Source organism: Ictidomys tridecemlineatus, chromosome 2 (assembly GCF_052094955.1).
Source record: "Ictidomys tridecemlineatus isolate mIctTri1 chromosome 2, mIctTri1.hap1, whole genome shotgun sequence".
NCBI lineage: Eukaryota > Metazoa > Chordata > Mammalia > Rodentia > Sciuridae > Ictidomys > Ictidomys tridecemlineatus.
The window spans coordinates 184786275-184803080 of NC_135478.1; the positions used below are offsets into that span (position 1 = coordinate 184786275).

General features: G+C 33.6%; 1 protein-coding gene across 2 annotated transcripts in view; it reads left to right on the forward strand.

The window, feature by feature from the left end:
* Window positions 1–16806, forward strand: part of Fam3c (FAM3 metabolism regulating signaling molecule C) — a 40440-nt gene that overhangs the window by 22698 nt on the left and 936 nt on the right. For both annotated transcript variants that reach the window (XM_078040308.1, XM_013362254.4), the window contains 6 exons: window positions 2036–2065; window positions 2832–2955; window positions 9285–9343; window positions 10802–10852; window positions 12812–12896; window positions 16385–16511. In XM_078040308.1, the coding sequence (XP_077896434.1) occupies window positions 2036–2065; window positions 2832–2955; window positions 9285–9343; window positions 10802–10852; window positions 12812–12896; window positions 16385–16511 (476 nt within the window). The remainder of the gene's footprint in view (window positions 1–2035; window positions 2066–2831; window positions 2956–9284; window positions 9344–10801; window positions 10853–12811; window positions 12897–16384; window positions 16512–16806) is intronic.

Below are 16806 nucleotides of genomic sequence, written 5' to 3' on the forward strand. Positions count from 1 at the left end.
TCCTGCATGGCCCATTCCCAAGTCCTGTCACTATTGTTTTCTTAGTTGCTCTGAATCTGCTTTTGCTGTTTTTGGGTGACTGTCTTTACCTGGAATGCTTCAGCATTGTCCTTGCTGACTCCCTGTCTGTGCAGTCTACACCCTATAGATAGCCAGAGGATTGATATAAAGGTTCTCTCTCCTGGCTTCCAGGGCCTGGCAATTTTAGTGTATATAATCACAAGAACAAGAGCTCAGAAATTCCTATTTTCAGAGGTGGTACAATATGAGTTTGGGTATTAGATGAAAGATTGTTTTAAAAACTAGCTCTTATTTTAAAATAAGTTAAAACTTATTTTAACCTACAACAAATAAAATCAGTAAACTCATCAGTTCCTTTATCTTTAAAACATAGGTGATCAAATCAATGAGCCAAGTTAACCCTGTTCTGACCTATTACCATAAGCTGGGTAACCAGATTACTGTTTTGTTTTTGCTGTTGTTTTATTGGTTCTTTTTAGGTATACTGGACAGTAGAATCCGTTTTGACATAATTATATAAGCATGGAATATATCATATTCTAATTAGGACCCAATTTTTGTTAGATTCCTGGTTTTTTGTTTGTTTTGTGGTTTGGGGGATTGAACCCAGGGCCTGTACACACTAGGCAACTGCTGTGCCTCTGAGCCACCGCCCAGCCCTAAATCCCTGACTTCAAAAGAGCTTCCTCTTAAAGAATCCTAACACTTGACCTGGAAGACACCTGTTTATTTCGGACAAAGTGAAGTTGAGAATTCTTACCCTTTTGCTGCTTATCACATCCTTAGTTTAAGTTTTTTCATTTATGAAGTAAACATTGGCCTAGATATCTTACTTTTCCTGATTAAAATCAAAGGAAAAAAATGACATAATTTAAGAAAATTGAAAGAATGAGCTCCAGAAATCCCAGCACCCTAATTTACCAACATTTTTCTGATTCCTTTAAAGCTCTGTTTTTATCACTTGAATATTTTTAGTATTTAAAGTCATGCTGTGGGTGAAGTTTATTTTGTTTTATTCCATTCATTAAACTGTTTCCACATTTTTGTATTATCTATGATTTTAATGATGAACAATATTCTACTGAGTATTCTCTTGAATCAATGAGGCTTCACTTAACTTACATGGTCATTTTCATTCTTCTTATTTTAGATCCTATCTTTCAGCTTTGACTTTCTGTTCCCCATTTTGAATATTGAGCTTACAGGAAATTCACAATTATCTAAAATAGTACAGAAGTAAAAACTAAGTCACTATTTATAGTCAGACAGCTGGCTAACATTTATCACACTGCATACTTATTAGCCATATCAGGAAGTGGCTGTCCACAGTACTTTGATGATCTAAGTTATAATTTCCTGAGCTATGATCAGATGTTGGTGCTTCTAGAAAGTTCTCTATGTAATTATGATGGATAGCCAGAATAAGATCTACTGGATTGGAGTTAAGATTTAACCTTCTGGTTTCCTTGGTCTGGTAAATTATGAAACTCTTCGTGATAACCTTAATTTTTTCTTATTATACCCAATGCATTTGTGTCTTAAAGAAATAAAAGTTCCTACCACTGCCATGCACTTCCACTAAGACAGGATTATGTACATTCTCTGGGATTTTATATGCTTATATACTAAATACCAAATAGCAGTAACAACTTTTAAACATCATATTTACCCAGTACTTAAAAATAAGTTTGTAGAGTAACTTGCTGTTTGCACTTTAAAGTTGTAGTAACTAAAACTAAAACCACAATGTAAAGATTAAAACATAGAATGTTCTATCAGTAATAAAACTTGACCCTCCATGATACATCTACATAAATGTTTGTAATGAATTGTATAGTGTAAAGTTACTAATAACTTTTTCTGATATGATATTCACATTTTATTTGTTGTATTTTGAGCACTCTCATTCAGACATTTTTATAGGCCTATTAGAAGCTCTACCTGCTTAAAAAAGTGGATACTTGCTGGTGGCTTATTCTTTTTAATAAAGGTGACTTTTTTTTTCCCCCCTTAGCAAGGTCAGCATTGGACACAGCTGCACGTTGTAAGTATTTCATCTCAATATTTTACAAATGGCTTACTCTGTCTACGGCCATACCACCCTGAACGCGCCCGATCTCGTCTGATCTCGGAAGCTAAGCAGGGTCGGGCCTGGTTAGTACTTGGATGGGAGACAAATGGCTTACTCTGTCTTAAGGCATATGAGAGCTTATATTCAAGCAATGTCAGAACTTAAGTGTGAACAGAAACTGATTTAGAAGTTGGTTTTTAAAGTTATGAGGATTCCATTTGCCTAGAAAGCTCAATATTCTTGGTATTTATTCATAGTGAACATTTTGTTCCATCAGTGCTTCTCATTTCCAGAATTATAAGATCTAAAGGCAATGGAGTAGTAAAGGAATCCTAGTTTCAAACTCGAGTATGTGGGTAGAAAGTCAGACATTAAGTTTTTTTAATGATCCTGGAGTTAAGTGAATGTAACATTAATGACTCCAAAGGTTTTTATGCATCTATGGAAAGTAGCAATTCATATCTCCCCACATCCTGAAATTTAAAGATAAAGTCAAGAAAAATTAGATGAAATACACCTACACTTGTCAAGATCATGTTACTTGATCCATGTATGCCAGGTGTTAGCTTGTTTCCCAGGAGGTTTTGGGTTGTGGTGTTTGGGTTGAGGTTCTTCAAAGCCCTCTAGGGTGAGAGAGGGCTAACATATTTTTTCAGTTTTGTATATTTTGATGTTTTACATAATGTCTGTTCTGGGTTGAGATTAAAAAAAAAAAAACATTCAATTTTCTCCCCCAAAGCTACGAAGCCTCCCAGATATAAATGTGGTATCTCAAAAGCTTGCCCTGAGAAACATTTTGCTTTTAAAATGGCAAGTGGAGCAGCCAATGTGGTGGGACCCAAAATCTGCCTGGAAGACAATGTGTAAGTATGTGTTCTTTGAAGCTCTAAAGAGTGCTGTGTATTAAATTATAGGCCTGAGTTGAATAAATCTGAAAGTAAACTGGGCATGCTTCTTCTAAAGGAAAGTTATTTCAATTATTATATAATTGATTCCCCCATGCATTTACTGAATTGTATATTAGAGAATGACTAAGAACACAGCATTTAACCAGTTTTGTGTAGAGACAAGGGATTTTCTTTGAGTGTATTCTCTAGATCTGCATTTTCCCATTCAGTAGCCACCTAACAAGTGTGTCTCTTTTCTCTTAAATACCAGAGAGAAAATTAATTCGTTTAAATTAATTTAAAGCTTATTTCTTCAGTAATAGTTGTCACATTTCAAGTGCTCAATGGCCATGCATGGCTTGTGGCTGCTGAATTGAACATCCCAGATATATTTCCATCGTGGCAAAGTTCAGTCAACAGCATTGCTCTGGATAATGAATACTTTATCTTACAAACCAGCACCTTTCATTTTAATTGAGTGCTGCTTGTTGAAGTGGGAAATGATCCAGTGATAACCACAGGTCCGTAGTTGCATAAATTGCCACTGAGCTGAATGGTTTCCTGTGTTGGTTTGTAGATGCTACAGTATCCTACTTCAGTGTCAGCTATCGCATATAATTTAAGTCTGTGCCTCTGTATTGCAAATCCCACTTTTAGTTGTTTGCTTTTAATTTGATTGCCTGGAAAACTAGTTATATGAACTTTTTTGAACTTTATATAAAATGGTAAATGTGACACTTGATTTTGTAGAATAAAGAGCAAGGTGATGTAGATTTAAAAAGGAAACTATCCAAATTAAGCAGTTCCTCCCAACTCTTTGTCTCTTTAATATAAAAGCTATTTTTTATTGTAGCCCCTTTTGCATTGAGCAAAAGATTATTTAATCTCATGCAGTACATTTATTGCAAAATTAAGGGCTTGAACCAGGTGATCTTTATAGTCTCTGCTCACTTCCTTTCTTTTCCCTCATGCTAATGGTGATCCATTGTTAGTCTATTGTCCTTGATTTCTCATTATACTACTCCTGTTTTACTGATATGTAATAAAGCACTTTGGGATTTTGAAGTTCCTAGGTGTTTCTAAACATTTCTAATCCCTTTGTACCTTGTTTGATTAAAGAGACCCCAGCTTGATTCTAAAAAATAGAATTTTCTTTTGGAACAGTTAGCCCACAAATTATCTTTGGGCACCTACTATGTTCATTTCAAGCAAGTAAGTTTAATAACAAATAAAAAGAGATCAAACTCTTTGATTAGCAGGTTTTCTATCTCCAGATTGTATAGGTCGAAAAGAAAAGTTTGTGGGCATTGGAGCCTGTAAAATAGTACTGGGCTTGAAGCCAGAGAATTTGGTTCAAGCATGGTGGGCATGTCATGTAGAATTTGTACTTTATTTCAGTTTCTTTAACCATAAAATTGAGGCTGACCACCAATCCACCACATTTCAAGAATCATTCTGCCATTCCCAAGAGAGATTAAATAGTTGATGGGATTTTATAGCTAGGTCTCAGGTCATGAAGTGAGTCCCCATTGAGGGGCTGAGTAATTGAATAATTGGTGAGGGATCCCTAGTAGAGACAATGCAAGGACCAAGTTGTCTAGTGTTTTGTCCAGTTTATTCTATTTTTATATTAAAAACTTAAAAAATTAAGTTTAAATAAGACTGAATTTTCTAAGCATCATTCATTCATTTATTCAGAAAGTACTGAAGCATAATCTTCCTATCATGGAATTTACAGTCTGGTTGGGGTAACAAATACTTACAAAGTAAACTCTAGTCAGTGATCCTAAATTGAGACACCAGCTATGCAGGCAGCAGGATGTGGTCAGTACTGATGGAGTGAGCAAGATGAGGTGTCCAACTTTGGTGTGAGGCTTGGGGAACAATGTATAGTCTGACAACCAGGGATAAGAAGGAAGATGGCCAGATGAAGAGTGGAGAAGTGCATTCTAGACAGCAGGGTAAGCTTGCTCAAAGGCCCTGAGATGGGAAAGCTCTAGAGAGCTTTAACCATTGTAACTTGTAGGCAATGAAGGTAAAGGACTGAGATTTTTTTTTTTTTCCCGAGTGTCTTAAGAAGTGTTGAACGTTTTTCAAACATTGGTGTGTTATGATTTCATTTACATTGAAAAAAATGATCTGGTTCCTATATAAAATGATGTAAGAAGTAGAATAGAACAATGGGAGGCCGTTGCTAATTGCTGCTACTTTTTGATACTGCCTGCCAATTGGTTATGAGCCTTTTTGCTTGTACAACTTCTGAAATGTGTAAGTAGATAATAAAAATACATAAGTAGAAATTTTAGTATTTTCTTGCACCTGCTTTTAATACACGCAAACTCACTTTGGTGAATACTCTTCCATATCAATGTGGTTCACCAGGGGTGATTCGGGTGACATTGTCATTTGAGGTTATCACAGCAGTAGAAGTGTTAACCTGCAGAGTTAGATGCTATTACACATTTTTCAGTGAACAAATTAGCTCCTCCACAAGAATGATTTGGCCTCCAGTATCATCAAGGCTAAGCTTGAGAAACTCTGATAAAGATAAAATGTGGCAATTCTGATTAGGATGGTGTTAAGGACAAGTAAAAAGCCATGATATTAAGTACAAGTAAAGGCAAGGTAATGTTCTGGAGATTACGATGTATTTTAAATGCCTCATTAGTTAGAAAATTCTGAGTGTAAACCTCAGGCATCACACAAAACAGGATTTGCAGGTTTTGTTCCCGTTTATGTTGGAGAACCCATTGAACTCTTGTTCAACCTATAAAATTTTCATCTAAAGCATACTTGTCTGATTTCAGTTTGTATGAAGTTATTAGTGAAAATACTTTACCTCTTATAATCTTAATATTTGGTACAAAGTATATAGGAGGGGTGTGTGTGTGTGTGTGTGTGTGTGTGTGTGTGTGTGTGTGTGTTTTAACAAGAAACTATATAGTGTTGTTGGCTGTGAGGGCCAAGAAGTAAAATCATTATTATGTAGATACTTATATAATAATTTAAAATGTCACCATTTAAAAATCTAAAAAATCACTCTATGCTCACAGGTAGTAAGTCAAGTCAAAACAAAACAAAAAACCAGCTGAATGGATTTGACCTTTCAACTAAGTTTGCCAAATCCAGTTTTAACTTTTAAGTAATAGCTAGAAACTGTCAGATGTATGATATTGATCTAATCATTTCCTTTACGTTTTTTCCTGGAGGTGTGAGTGGTACAGACATTCATGAGGGGTAAAAGAGAATATTTCAACTTCTGTTAGTAGTAGTAACTAACCATTATACATTTTGAATCTTCAGTGCTTTTGATTCAGATTTTCCATTTGAATTCATTTTTTAAAAATTGATAAGCTGCTGCCCTCTTGTGGGAGGCCTGTGCCATTGTGCTTCTACATCACCTTAATTTTTTTTTTGCTTTCTGATGGGTTTAACCACAACAGTCTCCTCTGATATGATTTGTACTCGAAAATGTCACTGTAGCATTTAATCACTAATCAAACAACTTAGTTGTATCTATTTTTTTTTAGTAGTTTTCGTTATTTTATTTATTTATGTGATGCTGAGGCTTGATCCCAGTGCCCCACACACATGCGTGGAAAGCAGGCTACCACTGAGCCACAACTCCAGCCCTCATGTCTACTTCTTATTATTAATATAGAATTTATGTATCCAGTGTATTTCTAAAAGGAATGCAGCAAATACATTAGGAAACTTCCCTTCTATTTTGTACAGTTGAGCCAATAGTAATATAATAAAGCATAAACCTTTTTTGTGTGTATTAAGACTAGTTTAAGCAATTCTCAGATTTAATTCATATACCTGATACTACACTCAGTTCAGATGTACAGTCAGTAGTTTTTATTTTAATTCATAGCTATGTGCAACCTCTTCCAATTTGGAACATTTTTATAAAGTAAAAAGAAACTGTACCCTTTAGCTATTGCCCTCCTCCTATGTTCTCATCCTGCCCTGCTCCCCCACCCTAATGCCCAAATAAGCATTTGTTTACTTTCTCTATAGATTTTCTTATTTTGAATATTTCATATAAATGGTATTGTATGTGGTCGGTTATAATTAACTCCTTCATTTAGCATAATGTTTTCAAGATTGATCCATGTTGTTACTTGACCAGTACTTTGTTTTATGGCTGGTTAATAGTCCATTATCTAGATATAACACAGTGTTTACCCATTCCTTAGTTGATAGACTTTGAATTATTTCCTCTTTGGCTATAATGAATCATGTTCCTATAAATTTGTGTACTAGTTTTTATATGGACATACGTCCATCTTTTATGTGTATACTGGAGTGGATTTTGGTTCAAATGGTAACTTAACTATTTAGGAACTGCCAGATTGTTTATCAAAGTGTCTGCAATAGTTTACCTTAGCAGTAGTAGTGGATGAGGGTTCCAATTTTCCACATATTTGCCAGTACTTACTATCACCTAACTTTCTGATTACCACCATCCTAGTAGGTATGAAGTAGTCTCTCATTGTGGTTTTGATCTGTGACTCCTTTAGGATGAGATGAATGATGATCTTTTCATGTGCTTATTGCCTATTTGTATATCTTCTACAATGAAATTTCCACTCCAGCTCCTTGTCCATTTTTAAATTGGGTTGTCTTTTTATTATTGAGTTTTACTCTTTCTTTTCATTATACTACACTACCACTTTCTTTATACTTAAGTGAATTTCTTAGAGACAAGGTACGGTTAGGTCCTTTTTTAACTCACTCTGCCAATTTCTGTCTTTATTTGATAAATTTAAAATACTTCCATTTATTATAATTATTGATATGTGAGGGCTCAAATATGGCATTTTGTTATTTTTATTGTATTTGTTTCTATTTTATATAGCCTTCCTAAGAACTTTGTGAATGTTTTTTATTTATTATTATTCATATCAGTTTTGAGTGCATCTCTTTGTATAGCTTTTTTAGTGATTGCTCTGAATCTTTACAGAAACTTTTCAGACTCAAGATCTGCGCTTAGGAATAGGAGATAGAAAATGTTAAGTTAGATTAAAATTAAAAGTGTGTTTTTCTGTAGTTCTTATACTGTGACTAACACAAAAGAGGAAATCATCTTCCAATAATTAAAAATATTTGTATGATCTTGCTAACATCATGAGGCAAGTGAAGTTTCAACATAAATCTTCATTTTTACTGTCTTTACTCATTAACATAAACACAAGTAATATCCAACATTTGTGTTAGAACTGCACTCAGTCATCAGCTGCAACCATAGTTAACCACAGGTGTGAGTTCTATGAAAATCAGTTAACACATTCTGTGAGACTCAGTTAACTATGTGGAATTTACAGTAAAGTATTATAGGCTTTATTTGTGAAATTGTATGTTGCATATTTTTTATACCAGTAAAGTTTGTAAGTTGCACAAACTTTACTGATATAAAAAATAAACACGTGCATACATGTGCATATGTATACTCTTGTATATCTGAACACTGATTCATTCTCCTAACTTTAAACCAATTCTTAAACATTTGGAAGCACACTCCTGGGAATATTACTATTACCTTGAATTTTAAAAATGGAAAGTACCTGTAAAATTGTAGCTTAATAATTCTAACTGAACAAACTAAACTGGTAACAGACAAATGTGCCACTATGCCCTCCATTTCACCACATCATTTTTTTTTTTTTTTTTTGGTGTAGTGTTCTGCAAGGTCCCAGTGCACGTTGGTTATAAAACTCAGGCAGACCACATGGTGCCTGTGGTTAGATATGGTAACTGTGTAAGCAGTGCACAGTTGATGTTGCCGATTACCAGAAGAACATTCACAATTAGTTGAAGCATTCATGGAAGAGTGATCCTCCACTCTTCTTGCTTTCAGGTGATAAAAGATTTAGGTAACATCATTTCATATTACACTGAACTGCAGAAAGTAGACAAGAGATTGTCCAGTTTGGTTCCCCCTCACCCCCACCCCTCAATCCTGTGAGTATGGTGAAGAATGTATGCATATGTTCACATGCTGTGAGGATTTTCTTAAATGGCATTACATAGTATGGCATAGAGAAGCAAGAAATAGTCTAGTGTTTAAGTCTCTGTATTTTTAAATATGCATTATTATTTGGGAAATATTATTTAGAGCATTGGTTTAAAATTATTTGTGTTGGACTATCTTTTTTGACTCAGTAGAGGCCTTTTATTCTTCAGAGTCAAACAGTTGACATATATTTAATATTCATTTTCTGCATGACTTTATTTTTGTGATATGTGTTTATGTGCAGTATCTAATTCCAATAAAATTGTCTTGATTTTTTCCCTTTTAGTTTGATGAGTGGTGTGAAGAATAATGTTGGAAGAGGGATCAATGTTGCCTTGGCAAATGGTAAGAATAGTTATTGTAGCTTATAGATATATTCAGTGGATGTTCTTGTACCTAAAAGTAAAATGCAAAATAATGTCAAGGAATCAGATTATATCCACTTTTGAAATGAAAACCTTCTCTCAACCTCTACTTGCACCCAAATTACCATAGATGGAGACTTGGTGTCTATTTATAGCATGTTTTCTTGAAAGTATCGCAGTAGTGATCATTCTGTGGAAAACGTTCTTTGAGATTATCAGAAAACAGTAAATCTAATGTTAAATTATGTTAAATTTTAAATGAAAATTTGATGCATATTTTGTCATTATGATGAAGATAGGGAGATTGGCATGAAGGTATGTAAAATGACAAAGGATAATGGACTATTCATTGGATAGGTAGAAGAAGGAACAAAGATTGAGAATTTATTGTAGTTTTTCAATATTGTCTACAAGCTTCTCATAAATTCATTGAATCCTGGCCATATTCAGTGTTGCAGAATTAGATCTGAAAATCCGAGCCATGAAGCAAGGGCTATATGCATGCAGATCCTCTCTGCTCTGGTACTATAAGTATCCCATTAAAGCCATAAAAGGTGGTGGTGGTTACTATCCACCTTACGCATTTGTTGTATAGGAAAGTAGATTTTATATATTTCACAACAAGATGTAAATTTTTGCATCTTTCTTCATTTTCTTAAGTAAAACATTTAATATCTGTCTATTTAATCAATTTTAATGAGGGAAAATGCACATTTTATTTTAAAATGCCTTTAATATATAAAAAAGGTATCTGATTCAAGTAGCTATCTCTTTGTTGTAAAAGATTTAAATTAGGGAAGCTGATAACACATATACTTAACTTTGAATTGAAATAGTATGTAACGGTGAATTATGTTTTCCACTCTTTGGTGTAAAATATTAATGAGAAAGTCCTATTTAAGGATGGAACTGGAGAGTATCATACTAAGTGAAATAAACCAGTCCCAAAACACCAAAGGTCGAATGTTCTCTCTAATATATGGATGGAAACCCATAACAAGGAAGATAGGAAGAGGAAGTATAGATGTTCATTGGATTAGACAAAGGGGGATGAAGGGAAGGGAGAAGGATGGGAATAGGAAAGACAGGAGAATGAATCAGACATAACTTTCCTATGTTTATATATGAATACATAATCAGTATAACTCCACATCATGTTCAGCCACAAGAATGGGATCAAAATTGTAATGGGTTGCACCCCAACTATGTATGTCAGAGTGTACCCTACTGTCACCTATATCTAAAAGCAACAAATGTAAAATAAACAAAGTCCTGTTTAAAAACTACCCTTCAGATATATACAATTCATATTTTAAGATCTCAAAATAATTTCTTCTGTGCTAGTGAATTCACATCAGTCATTAGATGAGATCATTTGTCTTAATAATGTATGGAATATTTGAATTTCATAATCTGATCTGAAATCAATCTCTTTCAGGAAAAACAGGAGAAGTGTTAGACACTAAGTATTTTGACATGTGGGGAGGAGGTACGTGTGAATATGACTGAATTACCTCAATGTAATGTAGCCAATTAATGAGAGAAAAATGGTACCATTTGTGTTAGTTCATTTGCTTCTCTAACTTTTCACTAAATGTCCAGCTGTACTTTAATAATCAAATTGTATACAGTTTATTTTTGTTAGAAAAACTGTTGTGTTTATTTGAATAAAATAATATAAAAATCAAGATTTAAAAACAACAAACTTGAGTCCTATTTTCTATTGGACAACTAATTAAAAGCCCTGGGCTCCTTGAGCTTTCTGTCTGAAATTAGAAACAATGTATAAAAGACCACCATAACCAATTTAAACCTTTTTTACTGAGTCTATTAGTTTACATATAATTTTCAGTCTCAAAAATATAAGTGGGAGCCTTCAAAATATACAAATAAGCTATCAGGTTTTAGAAAAATAGTAATCCCATTCATCCTAGTTCTTCCTTTGAGTATGGCCATTAAAGTACATGAATATTCAAGAGAAGGAATAGATTTTCTTTGTAATTCACTGGACTTAGTACAATCCAAAAACATTTTTCCCTTTTGTATTTGGAAGTCATTCAAGGAATGGGAAAAGACACCATCATACAGAGGCAAAGAGCTGGCAGCTTGAAGAAGAATGATGCCCAAAAGGAAAGGGTTTCTTCTTCGAGTTGGAAGGGAGACCAACACTGGTTTATCTTTTAGTTCTTTAAATTGGTTTCCACTTCTGCATCCCATATATATATATATTCCCTAGAAGGCAACACTGTTAGGCTTCCTTAAGTTTATGTTGAGAATTTTCAAACAATTCAAATTATATAGCATTTCTTATAAAATGAGATGCTGTGTATTATTTATTTCTCAAATAAGATGTGAAGAACATTTTATGGCTGTCAAAACTGTGTAAACTTAAAATGTTACCATCAGCTTTAGATTGTAAAGGCATAATTGGTCTTACCAAAATGTGTTACATGGAGAGCCTTTTAGAAAGCTGCTGTTGGAAGCAGTAGTGTGATAGGAAGTTCTGGTGGTCCTCACTCTTATCACAGGAAGGTGAATTCCTCTGAAAATAGTCTTCCAATTAAATAGTTGCAGTTTGTTGCCATCTTTGCATTTAATGGGAGTAATTTGTTAGCTGCTTTGTTTGTTCCATCTTTTCTGAATTGAAAATGTCATTATTATTATATATATTCAGAGAAAATCTTTGGAATCTTTTCTGTGGAGAAAAAATTAAGTAAATTTGAAGTAAACTAGCTTTGAAATGTGTTAGGGGGCTATAAGGCAACCTGACCTTGTAGACAACTCTATATGTGAGGTGATTTAGTCACTGAGTGGTTTATTTTGATGTTCTTGTGGACCAATATCAAGGTGATGTGATTGTGATATTTGCTGTAATTAATTTGGCTTTTAGTGATACCCTACATTCCTTGCCCCAGCTCATTGAAAAAGATAGATCTAGAAAATTCTTGAAATCTGTGGGTTTATAGATATTTTTAAAAATTACATATCTCTTGGAGAATTGGATGAAAGCAGTGTATCCTCTTTCTAGAAAAGTTCCCATACAAACAATTTTACATACATTCAGGTAGTCCATGAGCCATTCTCCTGAAGTTTATCCACAGATCTCAGAATCAGGCTTTCCATAGACAGAGTTGTTCGTATCTGAGTGATACCTTTCACTTTATAAGTCATGGCTCTGAGTTGGATTTTCCTCAGCCTCAGGATATCAGTACAAAAGACATAGGATAAATTAGGACTGGAAAATTGTAGGCTGATGGTGGGATCATATTGAGGGACAAACTAGGCAGTTTTTAAACTTTGTAAGATTTGTCTTCCTTTTAGATTTCTTTTCATTATAAATTCTTGTTTTATGGATAATTTGCATTTTATAATATTAATTCTAGGGATTATTTCTGATGGTTACTCAGTCATTTAAAAAGAAAAACCCCCACCCTTTCTTTTTCTTCAGATGTGGCACCATTTATTGAGTTTCTGAAGGCCATACAAGATGGAACAATAGTCTTGATGGGAACATATGACGATGGAGCAACCAAGTACGTAAGCAAAATCTTATCCAACTTGTTGGGGCTCTGATTTGTAATGATAAGAAAAACACATTTTTATTGAAAAAAACGTATAAATAAAAAGGTATTTTATTAAACAGAATTTTAAAAAATTGTGCCAAATTTATATTTTTCTTAGAAGTTATGAATTTTTTTTTAAAAGGTCCAATTCTACAAGTGTTGAAAAGATATTTGGCTTTTTTAAAAGAACATGCCTTCTTTGGTTAGAATTTTTTCCTCACAAGATTTTTTTTGTGTTTTCTTTTTTAAATTTTCTTTTGCATTCAAGTTAACCCATACTTACTTGTTTATCAAGATATTAACGATTATTCATGTTAAAATGTATTTTTTGTATATCATTTTTTCACAGTTTTGTGAATTTATGGTGACTTTGTACTTTTATCTTAAGGTTAATTGTCAGGTAGTTGAGTCTGTGAATTTCTCTTTGTAGTTTCTTTTCCTTTTAAAACTGAGATGTATTTTTGCATTCCACATTTGATATTTAGTCTATTTTTTTCCCATTATTTTACCATTTTTCTGCGTTTCTAAAAATCCATTCGGAAGACTCAGTGTAACTAGGGCCTTATGTTGACTTGGTTTTGTGTCCAGAATTTTTGTTCTGTTGACAAATTTTTATTTGCTGTTTTCAAAGACACTCTTTCAATTGTTTTATAACTATTGTGTGAAAAGTAAGTATACTTCTTGACTGGTGGGGCGAAGCAACCTCTAACATTCGTCTTTAAAAAAAATTTTTTTGATATTTTTTTCATTAAAAATAAAAATAGCTGGGTTTGGTGTGGTATACACCTGTAATCCCAGTGGTTCAGGAGCCTGAGGCAGAAGGATTGAGAGTTCAAAGCTAGCCGAAGCAAAAGTGAGGCACTAAGCCACTTAAGGCTCTGTCTCTAAATAAAATACAAAATAGGGCTGAGGATGTGGCTTAGTAGCCAAGTACCCCTGAGTTCAATACCTGGTACCCCCCCCCCAAAAAAAAAGAATAAAAAATATTCTTACATATTTTAGTTAAAAAGTCTTTAAAACTATTAGATTCATACGGGAATATGGTATGTCTTCTATTTATTGATTTTTTTAAAAGCATATATAACATTATTACAATATTACATATATTACATTATTGCAGATACAAACTTTAAAAAATAGTGCCTCTTTATAAGGGAATCTAAACTGAAGTCATTTCACAAAGTGCATTTTTTTCCGGTTCAACTGTGGCTATATTAGATCTGTAAACTGAAGATCAATGTAAAATTGGCAAGTTGAACCATTTTCACATATCTGAATAGGACGACACAGGATGTAATTACACTTTCCTTATCAAAAAAACAAGTAACTTGCTCTTTGCTTTGGTTGTTTTAAACCCCTTTGGCTGTTTTAAACCCCTTTTCTGACTAGCCCCACATAACCTTTCTTCGAGGCTACACTCTTTTGTTATACCTGTTTGGAATGAGAACCGTTGTTCTCCTTAACCTATTAATCTATTAATATTCTAATAATAAATTGTAACCTAACTGGAAGTTTTCAGTGTAGATGCCTGAGATTAAGAAAAAACCTTAAAGGCTATCTAAAACAGCACCCAAGCCTGGGCAAGATTCACTGGAGTGCTCTGTAAATATCTTCACTTTCATACCCATGAAGTTTCCCTATCTGAAACAAAACTAATGCAGATTCATAGAGAAGTTCTGTGCTCCAGGGTGGGCTCCCTTTAAATTCTGCCTGATTATCCTGAACTTGGGTAAGTTGTGCAACAAAACAATAAATATGTTCTCCAAGAATGTAATGCTAATTGGTGTTTACTTTTTTCTTTTCTAGGCTCAGTACACAGACCTCTTTTTACCTTTTATCATGTTGGTTTCTTATTCTACTTATACTCCTGGCTACATTTCTTGGGCATTCTTTAGCTGATTATTGTTTCTTTTAAAATGACTGTCCCAAATTAAATACAGTGTTCCAAATGTGGTCTGGCCAGTGCAGAGTGCAGTGGAGATGATCTCTTGCTCTGTTTTAGAGATTACATTTCTTTGAATATTCATGTAGACTGGTATTCTATTAGTTTTTTTTAAATAATCACATCACATTTTTGGCTCATGAGTTTTTGGTCAAGTTAAATTCTAGAATCTGTTTATTTGATCTTAGACTTTTATTTTGTTTTTTAAACCACTGCCAAGTCAGGTCTTTCTCTTCCATTCAGAACTTGATTTTTTTAATTTAAATGAAGAATTTTATATTCATTTATTCTTGTTAAATTTAATTTTGTTGATTTGGACTGTCTTGGTCTTGATTCTGACATTTGTCATATGTGGTTTCCATGATCCAGGCTTTGTACTCTCTCCAAAGTCATTTTTATGTCCAAATATAAGTCCTTGATAAAAATGTTTCTCAAGAGCAGTATGCTACGCTATCAGAGGCCTCCTCTTCCAAAGGATTCAGCTGATAATGAACTGCAGAAACTCTTTTCCAATGTACCTCAATAAGCATATTATCCAGCTGCAATTTTATTGTTTTATTTATAGAGGCTGTTTTTGAGACTGTTAGTTGAAATCCATAGATGATACTAATTACAGTACCCTGATCTACTTCCTCCATAGCTGAAATAGCTAAAATGTCATTAAGTTGACTTTACTTAATTCCTTTCTCTTTCCCACTATATGCTTTCTTTCCTTCTTTTATTTTATTATTATTATTATTGTGTGTGTGTGTGTGTGTGTGTGTGTGTGTGTGTGTTTTGCTGGGGATCAAACTCAGGGTTTTGTGCATGCAAGGCAAGCACTCTACCAACTGAGCTATATCCCCAGCCCCTCCTTCTTTCATTTTAATGCTTGTAGATTTCTTCATTGTCTTTGCTTGTAGAATTGTGGTAGGAATTGGAACCATAGTTTCTAAAATTTTCCTTGTATTTTTGGAAAACTTCAATTTTTGACTTTTTTGTCTCGGCATCTTCATACTGTCTCAAAGATTATATTAACAAGTTCCTGTAGAACCTAACTGTGTGCCTTCTGTGGGTCTGGAGGTTTAGATCTACTTTAAAGCACTTATGTAGATATCGTAGAGCTGCTATTCTCTTTTTATGTTGATTAAAAATATGTGTACCCCTCTGGACAGACTGTCTTGCTTTGTTGTGATGATATTATGTCATTATTGTGAAACAGTGGGTTTAGTGGAGAATTGAAGTGCTAATCAATTTTACAAAGATATTAGTTGCTTAAGACCTTGGATTAACCTGGGTAGGCATCTACTAAAACTTATTTACTTCCTAATAGAATAAATTAACATTATTAATTGCTAGAATTCATATTCTTTTCCACTAAAGAATTTAAATAGAAATATTCTGTGAAAACTTTCTGTTTTTTACATTTTCTTATTTTTCACGTGTTTTCATTTTACTTCATGCTTATCAACTGTTATGGATGAATCAGTGCTAAGTGCAGTGCCCTGTGTTTACTGTTGTTTTCTTTTTCCTTAAGACTCAATGATGAGGCACGGCGGCTTATTTCTGAATTGGGAAGCACATCTATTAATACTCTTGGTTTTAGAGACAACTGGGTCTTCTGTGGTGGGAAGGGCATTAAGACAAAAAGTCCTTTTGAACAGGTTAGTATCTTAGAACTTCATAATCAGTGGACAAAAGCAAAGTGTGTAAAACTTTCCAGTATATATTCCCATCCGGTTATTAAAAATTAGATAAAGCAGCTATTAAATATATTCAGATATTTTTCATTAAGTTTTTGATAACTAGCTATTTGAAATAACCATGACACTTTTTAAATTTCAAAATTCAAAAACAAATACTGTATTTTTTTTCCCCTACGTAACAATGCATTGGAATAGGATTACTTTGAAGCCTTTTAGGAAGCATTAGTTATTAAGTATTTTAATTAAGCTTTAG